This window comes from Mastigoproctus giganteus, chromosome 5 (assembly GCF_048544385.1).
Source record: "Mastigoproctus giganteus isolate SK-2022 chromosome 5, ASM4854438v1, whole genome shotgun sequence".
Taxonomy (NCBI): domain Eukaryota; kingdom Metazoa; phylum Arthropoda; class Arachnida; order Uropygi; family Thelyphonidae; genus Mastigoproctus; species Mastigoproctus giganteus.
In genome coordinates this window covers 85,260,151-85,283,935 of record NC_143579.1, presented here as the reverse complement: position 1 = coordinate 85,283,935, position 23,785 = coordinate 85,260,151, and the positions used below count along the sequence as shown (strand labels likewise).

Here is a 23,785-nt window from a genome sequence, read left to right as displayed (position 1 = left end):
GTAGCGCTTCACCAAGTCTTCTCCTTTGGTGAAGCGTTTATGAGATTTAATATGAGATTTAACTAAAACGATGCCGTTTTTTTTTTTTTTTGATAATTCAGAGTTTGCTGCGTACTAATATGATGCGTTTGCACTAACTTGTACATATTTCTTCAGCTTATTTTAATAATTCGTAATAATGAAATGTAAGTTAATGTCTTAATTTTAATAAACTGAATACAAATTTTCTGCAGAATACGTTTTCTTTTTAAGATGCTGCTTCTAAGATGTAACTTCTACAAGAGTCCTAATTATGTTAAGGTTGGTCAGTAGTATTAGTAATGGAGGCATGTAATGCAAGAAAGCAAGCATGAGCTAATGTAGCATCAGCCAAAAAAAGAAAAAAAAAATCCCAGTTTCACCCATCCATTCTCTCTAAAAGTTTGTCCAATTCCTCCTCGAATTCATTTAAGCTATCAACTTCCACAACGACAGATGGAAGTGTGTTCCAGCAATTAATCACCCGCTGGCTAAAGAAAAATTTCCGCACATATTCTACAACTGTTTTTCCTCAATTTTTGAATTTATGCCCCCTCAGGTTCGTAATCTGAGCAAGCGGAAGAATCCCATCAGAATTCAGGGTGCTCATACCATTCAAAGCCTTATACACCTGAATCAGACCACTTGGCAGGTGCCTAGTCTCCAGCCGCTGCAATTTGCAGAACTTAAGCCTTTCTTGGTAGGAGGACCTTCATTCCCCTCACCAATCTTGTTGCCCTTCTCTGTACACATTCAAGCAACTCTACATCCTTCCTAAAATGAGGTATCCAGACCTGTACGTAGTACTCAAGGCATGGCCTGACCTTTGCCTTATACAAAGGGATAATCACCTCCTTTTCCCTACTAGCAAAATTCATGTATATCATTGACAATACCCCATGACCTTCTCTGGCAGCCTGTCTGCATTGCTCAGAAAACTTCATATCTGACTGCACAATTACTCCTATATCTTTTTCATTTTCTACCACCCTAAGTGTAGTACCGCACAGTTGGTATGTCTCTCTGGGATTACTTCTACCCATATGCAGTATTTTGCATTTGTCAATGTTGAACTTCAGTTGCTACTTCCCAGCCCATCTGCCCAAATGTTCTAGATCCTGTTGCAGTAGCACACTGCCATCACTGTCATTAACAACTCTGTCAATCTTTGTATCATCTGAAAACTTCGACATTAAACCTGATATACCTTCATCAATATCATTGATAAATATACAAAACAACAGTGGGCCCAACATCGAACCCTATGGGACTCCTCTAATAACATTAGTCCACGAAGAGCAGCGTCCATTGATTTCCACTCTGGCTTCTACTCAACCACCCATCCATTGTAGCAACTTACCCTTAATACCATACTGCTCCAATTTGTACAAAGGGTACTAGGAAAGTTTTGCAATATGACGCAACAATGAATCACAGGAAGCTGCTTGTTGCTGCATGTTGAGACATGTTCATACGTGCATAGTAGCCGCCGCGCCAAGTCGATGGGCTCAGTTATTCATTAGTAGTGAGAGTGTAAAGTGCTTGTGATGGCATCGTGGTCACGAAATGAGATAAGGACAGTTTTGCGGTATAATTTCGTGCGTGGTTTAACCATAGACCAGTGCTTAGAAGAAATGACTCTTGCACTAGATGATGGTTGTCCACATTGTACAACGATATTCAGGTGGTATAGAGAATTCCAAAGGGGAAATTTCACTCTGGAGGATTCTGAGAGGCCGGGAAGGCCACGAACGTCAGTTACGGAGGAAAACGTTACTGCTGTGAGGAAAATGCTTGACGAAAACAGGCGAGTGACCTACCAACAGATAGAGGATACTTTGGGCCTAAATGCACCAGCAATTCGTTCGATTCTGCAAGATCATTTGCACGTGAAGAAACTTTGTTCTCTCTGGGTACCGCATCAACTGACTGAAGAGCAGATGACACGACGTGTGACTTGGTGCCGGGAGATGTTAAAAAAGTTTGATAAGGGACAATCTCGGTATGTGAACAACATCGTGACAGGTGACGAGACTTGGCTGTACTATTACGATCTGCCGACCAAGGCTCAAAACAAAGTTTGGGTCTTTGATGATGACGACACACCCGTAATTGTCAGAAAATCCCGATCTGTAAAGAAGAAAATGATAGCTGTATTTTTCAAATCGAGTGGAATTGTGGAACGTGTCATTTTGGACACGCAGAAGACAGTCACAGCTAAGCGGTATGCTGAACAATGCCTGCCTAAAGTCATTGGATCTATGAAGAACCTGCGGCCAAAGTCAAGAATGGACACCTGGTACCTCTATCACGAAAATGCTCCAGCTCACCGCGCCAAAGCCTGCACCGAATATTTGACCATGACAGGACTGAAACTTCTCGAGCACCTTCCCTACAGACCAGACTTTGCTCCCTGCGACTTTGCACTGTTCCCGCATGTGAAAATGAAGCTAAAAGGGAGGCGGTTTTCCAGTGATGAGGACCTTCTACAGTCTTGGGACAACGAGTGTGCTTTACTCCCTAGTGAAACTTGGCAGAACTGGTTTAAAGATTGGTTTCGGAGGATGGAGAGGTGTATTGAATGTAGAGGAAATTACTTTGAAAAAATTAAATAAACAAAGCTGTATTGCAAAACTTTCCTAGTACCCTTTGTACAGTAGTCTTCCATGCGCAACATGTCAAAAGCTTTACTAAGTTTTTTTCAACCCACCCATCTTGCTCTAAGTAGATTGGTAGGTTGGAAATTAGAGGCTACTCTGAATGAGGCTAACAGTTTAATTCAGACCTTTAAATGAAATGGAATAATAAAGTCACTGATACTCACTGTTGTGTTAAAATATTTTTAACATGGGAAAAGGTTATGATTTTTTTTTTTTTTTTTTTTAATATTGGAAGAGTTTTGTGATGGGGATTTTTTTTCTTATAGGGTTTTTTTTTTTTTTTTTTTTTTTCTTTTTGTGGTTTACTAGGGTCCTTCATGAGATTTTTAGAGGATTTCAACAGTCATCACACTTTGAGTGGAAACAACCACATACATTGTAGAGTGACCGCAGTAATCTCACTTGCGATCACTGCGATTGGAGGAATTTTTAAAACCCTGTTCAGTGGGAGCTGAGTTGGCAGATCTCAATTGAAGGAAGTAAGATTTACTCTCTGAGTGTTCCGAATTTTTTTTTTTTTTCCCCCAGTCTGCAGAATAACATATAGATTTCTGTTTATATGGTCTGAAGGAACCAGAAGAGTCACAACTTCATCGCAATTTTTATAAATGCAGATGATATTCTCTACCAGCGGAACAGTTGACAACGAGCGGTACGTTTTTTTTGGTTGGCAACGTAACGGCTTGTTCTCGCAATATGGGTAAATATTTGAATATAATTCGACACAAGCGAGGAAGACAGTGGGAAACCTCTGCGTTAAGCCTGTATAAAATTTTCCTATACTGTACTATTTTAGACGATTTAACACTCGGACGGCGGCGGACTCTGTGTAGAAGAGGTAGAGATTTACTAGTGTCATTAGTCTGCTTTTCAGTTTATTTTAGGCAGCGGTTGCTTGTTTTAAATAAACGGTTTGTCTGATTTTGAGTTTCAAGGAGAATAAACTACGCAATCCTTCTAAGAGATCACGTCAGCCAATTTAGGCTATTTGTCGTTTAGATTTTTTTTTTTTTTTTTTTGTGATATTTTGGCTGAATTTTTTGAATTTGATGTTAAAATTGGACTAAGCATTACCGTTTAGATTTTATGATTTCTAAATTTTGCCTAATTAATTGCTTTTGTCTCAGTAAGAAAGGTCCATTCCCGTCGTCAGTTTAGTCTAAAAGTATCATCAATGTCCAAGTACTTCTGAAATGAACATAAACCGACTTTATCTGGTACGCAGCACAAATTGTGTTTCTACAGCCAGCTGCTCTAAACAACTAAAAGCGTGTACCACCGTACCAAAGAGCGATCACATGCGCGTACAATCGTGTTTGCTCTTTTCTTCGTCGGCAATGGGTAATCGAGCTTTACACACAATGTGCGAATGGCGACACTATCCACTGAATTACATTTTAGGCAAGAGCACACTAAGGCAACTACACTTTTTGCATCAGTTACTTAGGAATGAACATTAAGAGCAACAGAATATTGTTTATTAATACATTCAGACTGACTAATTTAAAATCGCAGCTCAAGCCTTTCAATTAACTGAACGTACCGCCAGAAAAATCTAGTAATATGACAAATCGCTTTAAAAAAAAAAAAAATCAAGAAAAATAAGAATCTTTTGATTTTTCTATGTTTCGATTTCACTGCATTATGAATTCTTCAATATTAAAAGTTGTGCTCGTATAACGGTGTCTGAATTACGATTTGATTTACATCACTATAAACATTAATGAAACTGATCGATAATTATAATTTAAGTTCCGTCTCTGATCTGTGAGTGAAAATTTCAGCTGGAAGGATAATTAAATGATGTTGGTTAACTCACAGGGATTAAAGTACAAGGGCGGGCCGACCGCGCTAGTCAGATGGGTAAAGTGCCTGCCTGGCAACCTAAAGGTCGCGGGTTTGAATCCCGCCTCGGGATTGGATCACAGTAAAATGCAAAAACTTTGGGAGGTGCATTATGGCCACAGAAACCGATGTGCCAAAAACTAACAAAAAAAAAAAAAAAAAAACAGGAAATGGGCTGCAAAGTTTCAAGACTGGAACTATTCTTAAAGCAGCTAGTGATAGAGTCTAGATAAAGTAATTATAAAAAATAAATAACAGTTTGATTTAAAATTTCTTAAGAAATAAAGCGAAGATTTTGGTAAGAAAATGCAGCACACTATGAAAACGCAAAGAATTTGTGTTTCGCAATAACACTAAATGTGAAAGAACGTCTTTCTTCAAGTTAATTTTTGACAACAGCGGTTTTATTATCGTTAGACTTACAGTACAGTACTGGATACAATCGGAACAACAGTGCAAAACTTTTTGGCAGACCTCACAAAAGACTATGAAATATTCCTGTTGGTGTTAAAAAAAGATATGCCTATAGCACACAAGCAATAACATTATTTTCATTAAAGCTCTGGCATTAATACAGTACCCCAACAACGGTTTGACAGCGAATCGCAGCAAAAAGTTAACAGCACAGATAAACGAAGGGTATCTCATGTAAAAAGTAGAACAATATAAGTTTTCCTTTCTGCTGTAACTTGTCTTTAAGAAGAAACAAAAGACTGAATTTCCTAATACACACTAAAGGAAGCGGAAACGGGAATGAAAAATGTGTAATATCCGGCGTGATTCCTGCGTGCTTGAATAGAGCGCTAGCTCTGGCAAATGTTCGGTCGAAGAAGTGTTAGACGTTATTCTAGGCCTGTTACACTTAAGCACTCAATCAGGGATCGACAGCACACGAATCGAACGAACTTAAGGTCAGGCACCTTCCAATCATGTCCCAGATATTTTCAATTACAGACAGACTGACAGATCTATTGATTTCGCTGGTCATGAGAAGACATTCACGTCTTGAACCTATCTGGAATTTTGGTGGTATGTGGATGGCATTATCCTGTTGGAACATCGAGTTATCCATATTTGCCAAAAACGGGATAACCACTGGATTTATACATTTTCAACGTAATAATGGGCAATAATACTGCCCACCACAAACACGAGAGTTGTTTTCATGTTATACCTGATGGCTCCCCAACATAGTCTTCTTCTTCCTCTCTCTCTCTCTCTCTCGTGGGTATCTTCTGATCATTCGTTCAGAGGTTGAAACGACTCTCATCACGCAACACTTGCTGAACGCTAACAACTGAAGACGTTCACGGTGATAAGTAGGAGCGAGAGGCAACCAGTTCAGTGAGACCCGAGATAGCAGCTCCACTTCTAGGAACCGATTTCGAATTGTGCATATGGCTCACAACAACATCCCAAATCTGGAGAAAAGTGGCTGACCTGTTCGCTAAAGACATTCGTCTTTAGATACGTCGGTCTTGCCTTTCTTCGATAATTTTGAAAGATCGTGTGCCCAGTCTTCGGACATGTGTGCTTTCCTCTTCCCACTGTGTCTAGCATCAACGAACTGCAGATACGTCTCGTCGAGATCGTTCAGAAAAACTGCGAAATGATATTCTGCACCTCTCGTAACCCGAATATTTGTCCAATTTAATCTCAAAGTCCGTCACAATTGGGCATGCGGGAAATTTGTCTTATTCTCGACATTATTCTATAAATACAATACATTTTAATCAAAATATTTCGAAAAATTTATAAATTTTTAATATAAAAATACAAAAACAAAAAATAATTGTTGAAATTGTTTTTTTTTTTCCAACTCTATAATTTGTTCGAAAACGTTATATCTCTTTTAATAGTGAATCAAATTCGCTGAAAATTTAACAATTTATTCCTATAATCCCTCTCAACATTATCACAAACTTTCTTCAAAACCGAATCTCGCTCTTTCGATCGTTCTTTCGTTGTTTCCTTTAGTTTAAATAGAAAATAATATTTTGTGCCACAACCTCACTGCGACAAGAATTTTTTCATGCTTTATAGCCAACTAATTAAACCTACATTATTTTGATGTAATGCGTTTAGTTGGTATAAACAGCACTTCTCCCGTTAGTAGAAATAAAAAAATATATATACTAGATCTGAGTATTCTCTTCGTTTCTTTTTTGCCAAAACGCGGTTTTTAATTTCTGTTTGTCTGTGCTTTTTAAACAGGATATTTTTGACATTGAACTAAAATTATTCGTGTAAAGTTTGATTTATTGTACATATTTGGCTTTCAGAAGTATTTCAGTTTCTAAATATTAAAATGTTACACTAAAGCGGTGCTTTTCAACCAGGGTGCTGCGGCACCTTAGGGCGCCGCAACAACGTTCCAGGGGTGCCACGTAATTTGGGTTTAAGTTACTTAAACTTATTATTATTTTTTAAATTTATATATTTATTTCATTAAAAAAGGGTGTACGGTATCTTTTTAATTTTGTGGTCATCTATAATTGATGTTTATTTAATACCTCCATATTGCGTCTCCGTAGCCAGGTGGGAAGGAGCAGTAGTGTGTATCACACGCTTCTTGATTAGACCGGGGTTCGAGCCCGTCACCACCAAATATGGAGGATGCGGAAAGGTCAGGGAATGACCACTGCATATTCACAGAGCAATATGGCCTTAGTTGCTAATGCTCCTAAAAAAACCAAATAACAATAAATAACCTCCATATTAAGAATAAAATTATTTTATATATATAATTTGTATTATGAATTGTAATTTTGTTTATAGTTATATTATTGTAATAACTGTTGTTGTTATTTGGTTTTCGGAGAATTAGCAACTAAGGCCATATTGCTCCGGGGATATGAGGTGGTCATTCCCTGACCTTTCCGCATCCTCCGTATTTGGTGGTCACGGGCTCGAACCCCGGTCTAATCAAGAAGCGTGTGCTACGCACTGATTGTAATAACTATTATATAACATTTTGTTAATATTATAATTAACAAAATATGTTAATTATAATATTGAAACGTGTGTACACACACACACACACACACACACACACACACACACACACACACACACACACAGAATCGGATCTAACAAGTAGAAAATTGAGTAGGGGTGCCACAAAATAAAATAAATTACTCAATTATTCAGGGGTGACGTTATTAAAAAAAGGTTGAAAACTCCTGCGATAGATGGTGGGGTTGTCAGGGAAGATGTCTGAGACCGGCTTCTTTAATTAAAAGAAAAAATGATTGTGCAGCTGAGCGCTCCCATGTTGACATATTAATTAGATGATTTACTTCTACTCTTAAGTTTTGAATTTAATGCTTTTCTCATGATCTATAGCAGGGAACAGGCACATACATACGCCTTCCTCGTTGCTTGTGTTTCTATCCTCTCAAGTGAACCGTTGAATTGTTACGAACGTACCCCTTACAGCTATCATTCGGGAGAGATATAATAATGGATCTCTCTCTCTCTCACACACTCACACACACACACACACACACACACATTCTGCCAATGTTAAAAAAATAAGTATTGAGAATGATGGGATGATAGTCTATGTACACTACAATTACTTAACTGAAGTGACTGAAGGCAAAACAACTTGAAGTGGCATCACAAAGCGTTGAAATTACAGTTAGGGCTGATGTTCCTTAACTCACAGTAAACTAGTATTATTTCATTTATGCTATTTATGTTAATGACTTAATTCGTCTTCCTCTCGAATTTCGCTGCTTATTAATACGCTGACAGCATTACACTCAATGTCTCATAAACAGTTTCCATTAAGTCTGTAACTTGACTTTAAATTAGCATCTAGTTCGATGGTCCTTCTCACAGTTTTGTTTATGTAAATACTATTAACACAGGCTATACTGCATTCGGTATTCAATAACTCTGTTCTTAATATACTCTGTAATAAGTTCTACTGTATAAGATAAATTTTGTTCCTAACGTTCAATTTTACTTGCTAATGTTATACTTTATTTGTATCAAATATTTTTATATAGTGATATTTTTAATTAATTATTAAACATTTCAGTTTCCAAGAGAGAATGAAATTATTAGCCAGTGCACTGAATAACTGTTATACAGAAAACAGATTTGCATGTTTACGTCTCCCATTATTAACAACAAAATTGAAGTGTTATTTTCGACATTATACACATTTTTATACTGAATATAGTTAATTAACGATGTGGTAAAATGAACTAAGTACTGTATTTAAGTTCTGAAGTGGAACTGCATCAAAAGATGAATTTAAAAGCACAGAGATCCAAGACATGGAGAGTGGTATCAACCGGGTGTACCTAAGGTCGTGGGGACAAGTTTAAAATAACTCCATCGTTTCTAATATGGGTACAGTATGGACTATTTTTTATTATACAGTACATCCTATTTTTGTATTATACATCATTCAAATACTGTAACATTAAAAATAAGGGTGATAGCGAAATTCGGAGTTGAAACTTAGTGAGAGAAGGGAAAAGGTTGTAAACCCCTTACCTAGAGAGAAACGCTGCTGGATGTCCATGAAGTCTTAGATCAGCGGTTCTCAAACTACTGAGATTTACGGACTCCTTCAAAGGTCAAAACAAGTTTGTGGACCCCCTTCAAAAAAGAAAACCCAGTATGAACACTGGGTTTTCTGAAAAGAAAATTAAATTTAATGTGTGAAACAGCTCAACTTTATTCTTATTTTTATACAAATACATAATAATAACTTTATTTATCATCAATCTGCTATACATAGAACGAATAATTTGAGATATGGATACAATTATATACACTAATCGTATCGAAAATACGTAATGTTCTATGACGAAGTTCGTTGTGATTCTGTCAGCATATTTTTTAAGAAAATAAACACATATTACTTGATACTTTCTGAACGTTTCGCGGACCCTTGGAACTAGGTCTAGGGATCCCCAGGGGTCCGCGGACCCCAGTTTGGGAAACGCTGTCTTAGATGTTAAACTAGGCACAGTATAATAGTCTTATTTTTAAGAATACGGTTATTAAACATTGCCTGGCTAATTTATTTTGAACATCCATGTAATATTTGGTAGTTGTCCCGTAGGCAACAGTTACAGCCAAAATACGTATTTCTGCTTTAATTGCTGCAAATATTGGAAAGCAAGTGACATGTTTTATACGTGCTTTCTCATCGCATCCGAGTCGAGTTTGTCCCTGAAGATGGTTTCATATTCCGGGAGTGATGATGAGTGTACTCGAATTGCACGTTACAAAATGTTCGAAATTTTTTTTAATACAATGGAGAATTAGAGAGGCCAGGGAATATGACGATAATCTTAATATTCCCGCAAATATCAAGTAATGTGTTAGCAGAAGCACCTGATCGTCAAGAATTTCCGAGGATTTCACAAGTGAAGTGATGAATTAGACATAGGAATTAGACAGCCCAGTCCATGGGCCTTCTACATCATCACATTGCTCCTTAAACCAGCGTTTCCCAAACTGGGGGCACATATATCAGTTCCATGGAGTCCGCGAAATGGACCCTCTGAAACTGGTCAAACTTTCGTTCTATTTTTTTTTTTTTTTTTTTTTGAAAACTTTTTTTTTTATTTTTAAAAGGATCCGTAGATCTTAGTAGTTTGGGAACCACTGCAATGGGAGAAACACCTGATAGGTTTAGAGTCTCCTGGGGGTTACCGCCACACTGCGTATTGTATATATTAGCAGCCAAAGCAGTCAAGAACGAGGACGGAAGTACACGTGCTTTGAGTGACCACTAAATATGGTGCTATTTCTTGTATTCTCTCTGTCTTGGTGAGCTTCTCTGACCATGATCCGAGAAAATTATTATTATTTTATTTTTTTTATTTTTTCTTATCTATGATGAATAGCACGAGACGGGATTCGTCAAGACCACTTCGCTATGTACACAGTGCGCCAACTAAATAACGAGACTGCGTGCGCTCTGAGTTTAGTATTAATGTAAGAGGCCAAAACAGTACATGACTAGATCCGCTAGAGTGTGCTCTTTCCAACGAGTGCAAGTTGAAACTTGTCCGGTCAGTAGTTCGTGATTTATGACGAAAGAATAATAGTAGTTTTGTGCATGACGTCAGAAAATTAAAAATGGAACAACGAGCAGTTATCAAATTTTATTGTAAACTGGGAAAAAGTGCTATGGAAACTTTTGCCGATTTAAAAAAAGTTTATGCTAATGAATGTTTGTCTCGACCATGAGTGTTTGAATGGTTCCTCGTTTTCGTAAAGCACGTGAGTCGTTAAAGAATGATCCCCGACCTGGCTGACCGATCTCTGTTCGAACACCAGAGATTGTCACAAAGTTTAGAAAAATTGTGACTGAGGTTTCAACGTGGTTGATCACAGTTTCAACGAGGTTGAAATTGTGATCAATTTCAACGAGGTTGCTTGCTAAGATGATCAGTAGCAATAAGGAATCTGTACGAGAAATTCTAAAAGATCTGGGTAAGAGAAAAATTTGGTTCCGTTTTGTGACAATACACCCGCACATTCTGCTGTCAACATCAAGCAATTTTTGGCAAAAAAATCGATTCCAGCATCAAACACCCCCATGAACCGGATTTGGCTCCCGCAGTTTACTTTATTGTTCCCCAAAATGAAAACAGTCATGAAAGGAACGCGATACGATACAATACGATAGAGAACATCCAGGCTGCAGTGACCGACTAGCTGAAAGCGTTACCAGAAGAGGAGTTCCAGAAGTGTTTTCAAAACTTTTATAAAAGATGTATACAGTGTGTACACATCGGAGGTGATTACCTCAAGCTGTGTGGTGCTGCACTTAAGGTGGTGGATGATGAAAGGGACCTGGGAGTGGTTGTGCAGTCAGATGTGGGGTTTTCTGAGCAATGCGGACAGGTCGCCAGGCCAGGAAAAAAAAAAAAAAAAAAACATGGGGTTTTGTAAATGATATATAGGAATTTTGCTAGCAGAGAAAAGGAGGTGATTGTCCCTCTGTATAAGGCAATGGTCAGGCCACGACTTGAGTACTGCGTACAGATCTGGAGGCATCATTTTAGGAAGGATGTAGATTTGCTTGAGCGTATACAGAGAAGGGCAACAAAATTGGTGAGGGGAATGAAGGTGTCCTCTTACCAAGAGAGGCTCAAGTTCTGCAAATTGCAGTGGCTGGAAGCACCCGCGCAGTGATCTGATTGAGGTGTATAAGGCCTTGAATGGGTTGAGCACGCTGAATTCTGATGGGATCCTTCCACTAGTTCAGATTACGAACCTAAGGGGACATAAATTCAAATTAAGAAAAGACAGATGTAGAATAGATGTGCGGAAATTTGCCTTTAGCCAGCGGGTGGTTAATTTCTGGAACAAACTTCCATCTGTCGTTGTGGAAGTTGATAGGTTAAATAAATTTAAGGAGGAATTGGACAGGCATTTTGAGGGAATGGTGGTTTTTTTTTTTTTTTTTTGGCTGATGCTGCATAAGCTCATACACTTGCTTTCTTGCATCACATGCCACTACTACTACTTCGAAAATATATAAACTTACTTTGCCGTTAGTGTTATTCTTTTTTTTTTTTTTTTTTTTTTTTTTTTTGTAGTAGCGCCAGTCTCGTTATTTAATTGGCATACTGTGTGTTTTTTCATTAGCCATTGTGCCTAGGGAGTATCTAGGGTCTACGGACACCAAAAAACGAGGTGCTTAAAAGGTAGTTTCTATTTTGGTATGGGGTTCACAAATAAAGTGCCCGGTCAGTGTAGTAAAAGTTGGCCCAAGTCCTTAATTTTTTTTTTTTTTTTTTTCCAATCAGGTAACTGCACTACGTCAAAAGATGGATGAAAAAATGCAACGATAAAGCCAAAAGGCAGTGAAACCTAAGTTTCAAATTTTTACCATTTGGGGGGGGGAAGTGATTATAACATAATTTTGTATAATCATTATTACAGTATAATATATTATAGTATATATGATATATAACGTAGATTATGGTATAATAATTATAGTATAACTCAGATTATCATAGGACTTTTACACAGAATTATAAACGTACAGTTTACTATAATACATAGAAGACATAAAAAAATTTACTTTAGAAAAATTTACTTTAGAAAATATATAATGCTATGTGATTAAATTTCAGATGACGTCCTAAATTGTACTAGAGCTGAACTGAGCCGAACAAACCTACACGAACTTAGAAAATTCTGTTATGACTATACCTGATGTGGGACGATTGGCAGAAAATAAAAAATAATAATTTAAAAAAGACAATGATATTTTCTAGTAAAGTAGTACCGGAATTCTCATACCCAAAACGGTCGTCACTTTAGTGTTTCAGATAAGAGAATATTTCGTGTAATAAAATAAATTTTTTCTTCATAATATAGGAACGCCAACATAGCAGGATCAGGTGATGTTTATAAAATCACCTGATACAGCACAACGATTAAACAAAAATATTACCCCATTTCGTGGATTTCGTAGCCGAGTGATAGCATGCCAGTATAGAGGCATGCTGTCACTCGGCTACGGTCACGACTTACTGTTACCTTCAAGGCATTAACAGCTTTTTATGCTTTAAAAGGTAAACATGAATTACAATATACAATAAAAAACACATAACGCGAATTTCACCGAGATTATTTTATTTTATTATTTTTTTTTAACTGCAAGGGATGAACTTACTACATCATTAAGAACAAACCAGGGCGATTCCCCGTTTAAAAGATTTAAGATCAGAAGTGTAATTTTTCTTGGTATTAGATGAGTTCAATTTCTGTGATTTCGAAGATGAGAGGTCTAACTGTATAATGAAGACGAAGTTTTGCTAATTTATCAAATCCTGAATTTCTAAATTGATTAATTCGTAAACAAATTATTGAAAATGAAATTAAATTATCTTTTTTGTGATCTTTCTAATTTGTAAATTCATTAAGTTATAAACTGTGAAATTAATGCAAAATAGGATTTACTTATTCAGGCATTTACTTATTTGACGGCAGCACGATTTGAAATCATGAAAGAGCAGTTAATTATTTCAGGGGGTGAGTTAGCGCAAAATGCTCTAGTTCACGGTATGCTACTTTGCATGGTCTTTGTCATGTGTGATGTCTGTAGGAAGTGTTGCAGGGAGGAGTTTGTACGTTGTAAGTGCTGAAAAGGCTGGAATAATTCACAGCAGAGAAAACCTCATTCCTTCGTCTGAAATTAGCAAATACAACCTAGACTGAAAAGGCCACATGTAAGAATTCATCCAGTCTCTGATCAAGATTTGAAGCCAGGCCTACCCAAACGGAGGAGACAAGGGGGTAGACTCATGAGATTACATGGTGATCGCGAAAAATACCCCTTTTAATTTTTGAAAAGCATGTTAAAAAGCTGTCATCAGCAGTGTTTTCTGAATTTGGGGGGATATTGCCATCGCTAAGCATCAACTGGTTATTAACAGAATACTTGGGCAAAGAATGAGTGTGAAATGTAATTGGGAAATGTGAAATATGAAAAAACGTTAAATGTGAAATAAAAGTAAAAACTCTCCGAAGATGCTGTTATCTTATCTTTCTAAATAAGATGAAAAGTGTCGAGCCAGTTGTTGAGATTAAGGAACGGTAACACAGGCCACGATATATTTATTTATTGTCTGTAAACTAAGTAAGTTTTAAGGCCAGTACGCGACACGGCTACCACCTCAGCCAGGTGCCTAGCGAAAATGTCAGTAGGCAAATGTTTCGCCAACTCAGCTAAAAACGAGATTAAACTGCAGTATATTATTAATATGAGCTTATATCAAAATAGCATACTGCAGTGCCGAATTTTCAGTCTTTTTTATGTTTTAATATTCAGTTGAAACTATAAAGTATTTAAGGGTAAGAGCCTCAAGCTACGTGACAGAATGGCTAACGTATAGGTTAGTGCAATTAAATCAGTTTAATTCGTAGCCATCTACCAAAGTAGTTAAATTGGCATCGTTTTAATTATATCTCATATTGCGAATACCTTCACAACGAGTTGCCACGATATCGTACTACTTCGAATAAGTAACGCTTCACCAGTGGAGAAGACCAATGTTACTTATTCTCGGCGGATACCGCCACCCAAATTCACCATGTGCAAAAAGGTATGGGATAAAGACAGTGTTATCTACTTCTGTCCCTATTAGACTTAGGAAAGCAAAAAGGTAGAGGAAAGTGATAGTAGGAGAGGAAGAAGAAATGCCGTCGAAAGAGGCAGTTACTCCTCGCACTCACTCAACTAGATCACTCATAAATCCCCGAATAGGCAACGCTTCCCCATTAGCGAAGACTGTTGTTACCTATTCGCGGTAACGAGGGTCTCATCAACCCCAACCGACGGCACCGTTTCGAGTCTTATTTGTCCTCTCTTCGGTGGGTGGGCAGATACCCTGGTATTGCAATAGTGACAACCCAGTTGAAGTATAACTCCACAATATGATGCTTGATGGTGTACAATAGTATTTAAGGGCAAGAGCCTCAAAGCTACGTGGTACAATGACTAACATATAGGTTAATGCAATTGCATCAGTTTAACTCGTAGCCATCTACCAAAGTAATTAAAACGATGCCAATTTAACTACTTTGGTAGATGGCTACGAATTAAACTGATGTAATTAAACTAACGTATACGTTAATCATTCTGCCATGTAGCTCGAAGCTCTTGCAACTTAAATACTTTATAGTCTATACTATTTTACACCATCAGGCATCTCTCATATTCTGGACTTATTCTTCACAACTGGGTTGTCATTACTGCAACAGCAGGGTACTTTCCCACCCACAGAAGATAGGCCAATAAGCCTCGAAACGGTGCCGTTTGCGGGAGCTTGATGTTGCCCGAGTTACCAAGAATGGGTAACAACGGTCTTTCCTAATGGGGAAGCGCTGCCTATTCGAAGGATTTATGAGTGAATAGTAACCGCCCCTTTCCTCTTTAAACGGCACTTCCTCTCCTACCATCACTTTCCTCTACCTTTTCGCTTTTCTAGGTCTAATAGGGACAGATATGTGGATAACAGTTTTTTCTCCTATACCATTTTACAAACGGTGCCGTTTGGGTGGTGGTATCCTCAGAGAATAAGTAACATTAATCTTCTCCACTGGTAAAGCAATACTTATTTGAGGTAGTACAATATCGTGGCAACTCGTTGTGAAGGTATCCAACAATATGAGATATAATTAAAACGACGCAATTTAACTACTTTGGTGATGCTACGAATTAAACTGATGCAATTTCACTAACCGATACGTTAGTTATTCAGTTGAAAATAACCATTTTCGGTAAGTTTGTTTTCATTATTTCACCACATCAACTTGTTTCTAAAATCAAGAAGTAAAGTAAAGGAAAAAGAGAAATATATCTTGAGGCTTAGATTATTAAATCAATTAACATAGCAAGGAATTTAAAGTTAAGAACTAGACAGGTCTGTTTCACATTCAACAGCCTGACGGAAGCTGGATTTTGCCACACTTGATCAACAGGCACTGATGAGCACATATTACAGCCACAGCGCTTGCGACTGCTCCTTCCCACCGGTTGCTGTGTATGTTGCATTCCCACACAAAACAGCCAAGGAACTAAAATGACAAATTCTGTTTTCGATTTATATGGAAATTTTATTTAATCTATAGCAAACCTTTCCAAAAAAAAAACTACATGGTATGAGTATTTGTGATGGTTTCATAATTTTCAACATTATAAATGATTATTTTTATACAAAGCAAAGCAGAAAACTATAAAACTGAAAATAACATCTTAAAATATTGCTAATCTTGTCACATATTCATCGAGTATTTTTGTTTCAGCTCTGCTACCTCGGAGAGTGACACTTGCCAAATGGTCAACCGGAAAAGAAGAAGAGGGGTAAGTTACCGCACTTTATGCTATGTTCCTTAAATCCTAAAATAACAAGAACCGTGCTGGGAATTCTTACATGTTTCCTTGATTTTCCTTATTTTATTTTATTTTTATTAAAAATAAAAGCGGCACCCAGAACGTAAGTTCAAATCCGTCTAACAACGTTCAACTGAGTATCTTACATCTTTCATAAAATAAATAAAACATTGTAAAAACATGAAATATAAAAATTAATTTAAAAAAACGCATAAAATTTACACTAGCAATTCATCCATATCTTAAATAATTGTGTTTATCAGGAACTCTAACATCAAAAACAGACTTTTAAGTATTGATTTTCCATAAACCAAACAATACAAAAGACACATATCCAGTTCATGTCTTTTTAATTGTATTTAATTGCGTTTTATTATTATTATTTATTTCTCCGCCAGTGAGAGCTAGGTATGCTTCATACCATAAATATATCAAGTGTGGGAGGGTGTGCGCGTAATGTCTGTAAAAGTGACTTCACGTGTCAGTTTGCATGTTTGATGAAAAACTTGGAGTACCTCGCTGGAGGAGAATCGTAATCCTCGCGGAGCCTAACTACCTAGGAGCACAGATATAACGTTTTCCATAAAAGCTGACGGAAACAGATAAAAATGCCATTTTGGGTCCCCTCGTACAAATTTATTTTGGGGGAAAATTTACCCCAATAATTCTGCGTATTGCGAGTTTTGAGGTGCGATTGTGACGCCAAGGAAGGCGCACCAAAATATCTGTAAAGTACAAAAAAATAAAAATATATAAAAATTTTGTAAAAAAGAAAAAAAAAGGGGGGGGGGGGAATGGAAAGGCGAAAAAATGAACACGAGATAAAGACAAATGAAGAGATTGGGAAGGGGGGGGGGATCGAACTATAGACCTCTCTCATCCCAAGTCGATTATGAATGCATTATTTATCGTAGTGACGATGCATCAGAACTCTTGAACATCCATATATGAGTGATCTATATGTAAACAAGCTTGCTTTTATTAAGTTTCAAATTGTTTCTCTGTTGGGATATTTACATATGTGGAATTCGAACTAGTATCTCCTAAAGAAAGCTGTGATTGCTATTTTTATGCCTTTCATTGCGGAATGAAACCTTATGGAAAGTATGAGGTAAATCAAGAAGACAAAGCTGTTGTTTTTGGTTATAACGGTTTATAGGCGCATCAGTAACTAAGGCCATAGTGCACATTATGTCTGTACAAGTCTGCACTCACGGGCTAATCTGCATATTGTGCGAGCTGAAAACGTGGAGTAACTCACAGGGGAAACCATACTTGCTCCGCCTGAGAACCTTTTAACTATATCCTCGATTGAAGAAGTCTTTAGAATTTTTTAAATCTGACAGGACTTGAACCCAGACCTTTCCAAAATCCAATGAAAACCCAACGAAAGATGAGAGAGAGAGGACAAAAAAAAAAAAAAAAAAAAAAAGGAATCAAGGGATTATTGTAGATGAATCCTTCATGGTGTCAAGGAAATACTTGACACCATGAATTGACTTTAAGGAATGCTCTTTAGTAAAAATTAATGGATTAACAGCAGATAAAAAAAATAAACGAAAGAGCTACCCGATTTGTAATTAGCATGTTCTTGTTCTGATTTCTGCAAATAACCATGCGGAGTACTCCACTGTCAATATTTGAATCTTTTCGCTGAAACGTCTGTTATTCTAGCACCATGTAAGAAATTTCTTTAATAAGGTAATGATAGTTATGCAGTAGTATACAGCCGAAAAAAAGAAAAAAATTGCTAAAACTAGATTTCATTTACAGAAAATAAAGGCCAAGGTGCATTTCGTTTCTTAGGTGACGCACACAAGATTTTCTCAGCACAGGTAGTGGAGGAGGGAAAAAATCCGACTTATCATCAATAAAACCTAATAATTTGCCATTGCAGCACTGTGGCTTCCTTACACTATATGGTGAATACTATTATTAAAATACAGTATCTGAGGTCTACAGAGTTTTAAGCAATTATTTTAAACTCACCAGATTTATGACAAATTCTTCAATCTAAGCATGCTGGAAATGGTTTTAATTCAATAGTAAAATTCAGTCATACTAAATCAGTAACAATAAGTACTGTTAATTACTAAACCGCCTCCTGCGACTTTTTTTTCCTTCTGTAATGCCAGTTTAGTCTGATTCAATGTTATTAATACGTAATGATTTGCTTATTTTGTTATATGTAAAAAATATTGTATATAAACTAGTTTTAAAAGTTCTTTTTGATAATATGAATGATTGAAGAAACTATCTTTTTATTTGTTCTACTTAGATAATTGAGAAAAGAAGAAGGGACCGTATCAATAGTTCCCTGTCAGAATTAAGAAGGCTAGTTCCTGCTGCTTTCGAAAAACAAGTAAGTAATGTTTCTTGGTGTGGTTTTAATAAAGCATAGTCTTCACTGTTATTATAAAACCCTTAGTTTAAATGGACTTCGAAAATAATAGACCCAGTTATATACGTAAATGCGTCAGTCTGATGGTATTTACCGTCATTTAAACCATAATTTGCAATAAAAACAAATTTAACTCAGCTGATCCAGAAGGCTGGCCTTAATTTCGTTTATTTAATTTTATTGTTATTTTATCATCACATATTACAGTTTATCAATGCAATATCAGACACGCGGATAGGAAAAGCGAATACTGAATCAGTTCTCGTCTATGACCCCCGAAGTAACTTTACGAAATGCGGTACGAAGTCGTGTCTACAGTTCCGGCTGTTTATAAAGTGAAATACAATACTATATTACATTTTCATGATTTCTGCTTCATAGTACTATACAACAATTTTTCATAACATTCTAGGAACTCCTGCAACTATATGTATTTCTTTCCAGTTTAACAGGCAGATCGGATTTAGTGAACAGGCCTTACCCCCACCTAGTCAGTTAAATCGAAGGTTTACAGAATATCATGAAATTGCTTTCGGGGAGAATTTCAGATGAACAATGCTGTTCAGTGAGCATTTAACACGGATCTGTTACGCAAGCGAAGCTTGATTGATTGATTTAGATTTTATTGGCGCATTAGCAGCTTTGACTATAATGCGCCGCGCAAGCGAAGCAAGAGTATAGCAAAACAAAACCTCTTGTTTTGCTTTTTTTTTTTTTTTTTTTTGTCCTCGCCTTTTTCCCATTATTATATGGGGGTCAGCGTTTTTATTGTTTTGGCATGCAATTTTTACGGCCGGATGCCCTTCCTGGCGCCAACCCTCACCCTTTATCCGGGCTGGGAATATGCGGTGGTCATTCCCTGACCTACCGCATCCTCCGTATTTCGTGGGTACGGGCTCGAACCCCGGTCTAATCAAGAAGCGTGTGCTATGCACTACTGCTCCTGCCCACCTGGCTACGGAGGCGCCATCTTGTTTTGTTTTGCTGTAAAAATAATAAATAAATAAATTTTCTGTTTATGCTCTAGATTGGCCCCATAGGGATTTGAGGAATTCAGAAGACAGAGAACAGGAATACATGTACAGTATTACTGTATTTTATGGTATCACATGAATTCAAACAAACTTCGTGCTTTCCTTCGTATTTTCATCTAAGCACTCACTACGATTAAATTAATTACTTCTGCGTTTCTCTCAATTATCATCAACTATAATGATGAAAATTACAGCAATGGCTTGTAGTTATGAATATGATTAAATAAAATGTAAACGTTTATATTCCAGCACGACCACCAGGTCAGTGGAGTTTACAATAAATCAATCGATACAAATCCTATTGATTAATCGTATTTAGTGGTCACAGGCTTGAACCGCGATCCGCTCAAAGAGCGTGCGCTACTTCAATCGCGCCCCTGACCACTCGGCTATGTCATGTACAGCAGAAGCTTTAATTTTTGTAGAATATCTTTATATCTACTTGATTATAAAGGCATAATAAAAGTTAGTTACAAACAGTTATTAAAAAACAGAAAATAAATTAATTAAACTGGAGAAGAAATTTAAAAAAAATAAAGAAAGAAAGAAAAACAAGATATGAACACACTATCCATTAGGAAATGCACTTATCAAATTCAAAACGACCAGCGTATGACCAAGGTTCATCATGAACAGAAGGCTGCAGGAAAACGACAGAAAGTGAAAGCAGCAACCTGCCTTACACTACCAGTTCTACAATAAATTTATAATGGAATTGCCTTTTGGTAGGAAATTAGATTTCAGTCTTTTGTCTAATTTCTACTTCAGAGACTCAATAAACCATATGTCCATCCATGAGGAAGTGGAATCAGGGGGGGGTTATCAATCACCCAGAGAATAATTCATATTATATCATTGTACTGAAAATAAAAATAAATATAAATAGTGGTATTAACGGCCCCCAACGTGGGTTCTTAACCGTAGAGGTATTACATCTGTACGGCCCGCACAATGTGCAAATCAGCACTAACTGATTTGCACATTGTGCAGAATGAAAAACTGAAATAACTCACGGGGAAAACCCTACACCCTCCACTGAAATCGGCCAGCTACATCCCTGAATGAAGAGGACTTTAGAAATCCTCCAGTCTTCGCCGAGAAGCGAACCGAGAATTTTATTGCTGTGTGTACAGCCGTGTTGACATTTGTAAAAGCTATCAGTGTAGAACATATGAAGCTCTCCACGCCAAACAAAATTTCTGGGTGCGTCATTACACTAAACTATTTAAAATTAAGTAAATAACGTAGAGTGAAGTGTATATAATTTTTCACGTTTTTGAAACTGTCGGTCGACCAACTGTCCGGATTCGGAACAATATAGATTATCACAGGAATGTTTTGCTAACCGAGGCATCTGCAAGAATGGTTTCGGTTAAAAAAAAAAGAAAAAGAAAAATTGAAACACTAGCTGTACAATTGTACACCGAGAAATTTAAGTCAAAGTTTAAAATTTTTTTATCTAAAATCAATTCGTTAAACAGTTTCTCGACCCGTGAGCAGCGACCAGAAAAATATATTTTAAATTATAAATCATATACCGTATATGATTTACAATTTAAGCAGTGATAATGTGTGATATTTAATTTCTTGTAGCTAGCCCGATATTTATTCTTAATAGTGTGAGAATTTGCAAATTTTATTCGAAGAATAAATTCTAATTTCTCTTCTTTTCCTATATTCAGGGTTCGGCAAAACTAGAAAAGGCAGAAATCCTTCAAATGACGGTGGATCATTTGAAAGGCCTTCATCTGAAAGGTAAGTTGTAAACCTAATTTTATAAACCTCTGTGACTGACACTTACGATGGGCGTCTTAAGTGTCAGAGCATTTAAGTTAGTGTCTATGAATATTAACAAGTCAAGGATGCAACTAACAACATTGCCTGATTAGTGAGCTGAATTGGAACGAAAGCTCTTGTAGCGTGCTGGTCCCAAGGCACATTTGAAAAGGCGGGACAAGAAATTAATACTTGGCATGTGTCAAATCGCGGTGAACAGTTTTATATTAAATTATAAAAAAGAGCAGAACCGATGGCTATAGATAAATAGCTAGTCCAGTCTAGTTTTTGCAGCTTGTTCCTGAGGTCGATCCTTTGAACATGTTTTTAAATTCCGCCAAACTGTAGTAGTTATTACCTTGTGCCATGGCCTAAGGTCCATCCTATCATAACCGATACTAAGGTCATTGATATTGTAAGAAATGGGAGAAGGGAGAAAACATCTACTTCAGGATTAAGAAAGCTGATTCTACTTTCCATTCAATTAGGCTAACGTTATAAAGCTTAATTCAAGATTCACTTTGTTATGATATTTATTAGAGTGACTACACTTTTTTCAATGCTTCAGCATTTCTTTTGTTAAAATTTATACCTGCTCATTAAAGAAAAAAACAAAACAGGATGATTTAGCTTTGATTCTATTTTGATATTGAATTAACAGAATGATCTTTTAGTCTCGAAATCAATGACAGAACATAATATAATACTACGAAGTAACAAGTAAATAAAGATCAAATATTTAAAAAAAATAATTAAAAAAAATTCAAGCTGCGAATGATGAAGCCACAATAAGCACCACTTCGAATTCGAATCCTTTAAACATCCGCTTTAAAAAATCTTTTATATATATATATATATTAGACTTTTTTCAACATTTATTAGAGTGACGACACCTTTTTCAACGCTTCAGCATTTCTCTTGTTAAAATTTATACCTGCTCATTAAAGAAAAAAACAAAAAACAAAACAGAATGATTTAGCTTTGATTCTATTTTGATATCGAATTAATAGAATGGTCTTTTAGTCTCAAAATCAATGTGTGTGTGTGTGTGTGTGTATATATATATATATATATATACACAGGGATAAAAAATTATGACTGAATAAAAGACGGATGAAAAATCAGTCACCTGTGTCATTTTTAGGCGTATTAGCACATACGTAAAATGCGCCTGTTGTCTTCACCATGTCCGTCTGTCCGCATGTAATAACTCGATTTCCAGTGGATGGATTTTCATGCCATTTTATACTTCGCACTTTTAGAACGATTTGTGGAACCATCCCAAATTCCATTAAAATCGACCTCCCAATAGATAGTGTTCTCCGTTGGGATATAAAAGGAGATGATTTTCTTTTTTTTTTAAAAATCATGAATTATTACTATCTGCTAAACGCGCCTGAAACGTAACGCACTGCGCAAAGTTAACTAACTTGTTCTTTTTAAATATAAATTATACACCAAGGAACCAAAAATGTTTTATGCCTTTTTTTTTTTTTTAAATCAGTGGTGTTAGTGACATAACCATTAAATTATGTGTATAATCATGTTTTGGCATCAAAATTGGTACGAAAAGTTGAGTGTGCATATTTTAAAATACAATTTTTATTTTATTTTATTTTTTTTTTTTAGGTAGCTTCGGGAGCGTTAACTCCTGAAGACACACCTTTCGAAGCTCAACGAGCTATAATTATATTGTATTTGAATATAATTTCATTGGTCTCATTCATTTTTATATCTTTCTATACATTAAAATAATTTTCCTCCTAACAATATTTATTCAGCCAATGGGAGAAGAGGGATGCGGGTTACGTGGTAATACATAACAAAACTCTAAAATACGTAACAGAAGCTTTTACTGGTAAAAGAAACTTCTGTTTAAAGCATAGTCACGCGATATGTTTATCTAACATGACCACGCGGTACCATTCTTGATTTCCATATGCAACGTATTTAATTAAATAAACTAAATGCAACAAGGTATAATATTTTAAGATTCTATATAATATCTGTGTAGATAACTCTTTCTTAAAGAGTTCACCACAGACAACTCTTTAAGAAAAACTACGATCGTAGTATGAAAGGCATCCACCGATGAAAAGCCAACTAGCTTTAAAAAGGTGCCGTCTGGGTGGTGGTGTGCCCACCGAGAATAAGTTACAATAGT

General features: G+C 36.4%; 1 protein-coding gene across 1 annotated transcript in view; it reads left to right on the top strand.

Annotated features, from left to right (window-relative positions):
* The window catches only part of Hey (Hairy/E(spl)-related with YRPW motif), a 51,417-nt gene that overhangs the window by 5,988 nt on the left and 21,644 nt on the right, over nt 1-23,785 (top strand). Inside the window, exons 2-4 of the mRNA XM_090373319.1 lie at nt 16,323-16,380; nt 18,689-18,772; nt 21,528-21,600. Of these exons, the coding sequence (XP_090229445.1) occupies nt 16,323-16,380; nt 18,689-18,772; nt 21,528-21,600 (215 nt within the window). The remainder of the gene's footprint in view (nt 1-16,322; nt 16,381-18,688; nt 18,773-21,527; nt 21,601-23,785) is intronic.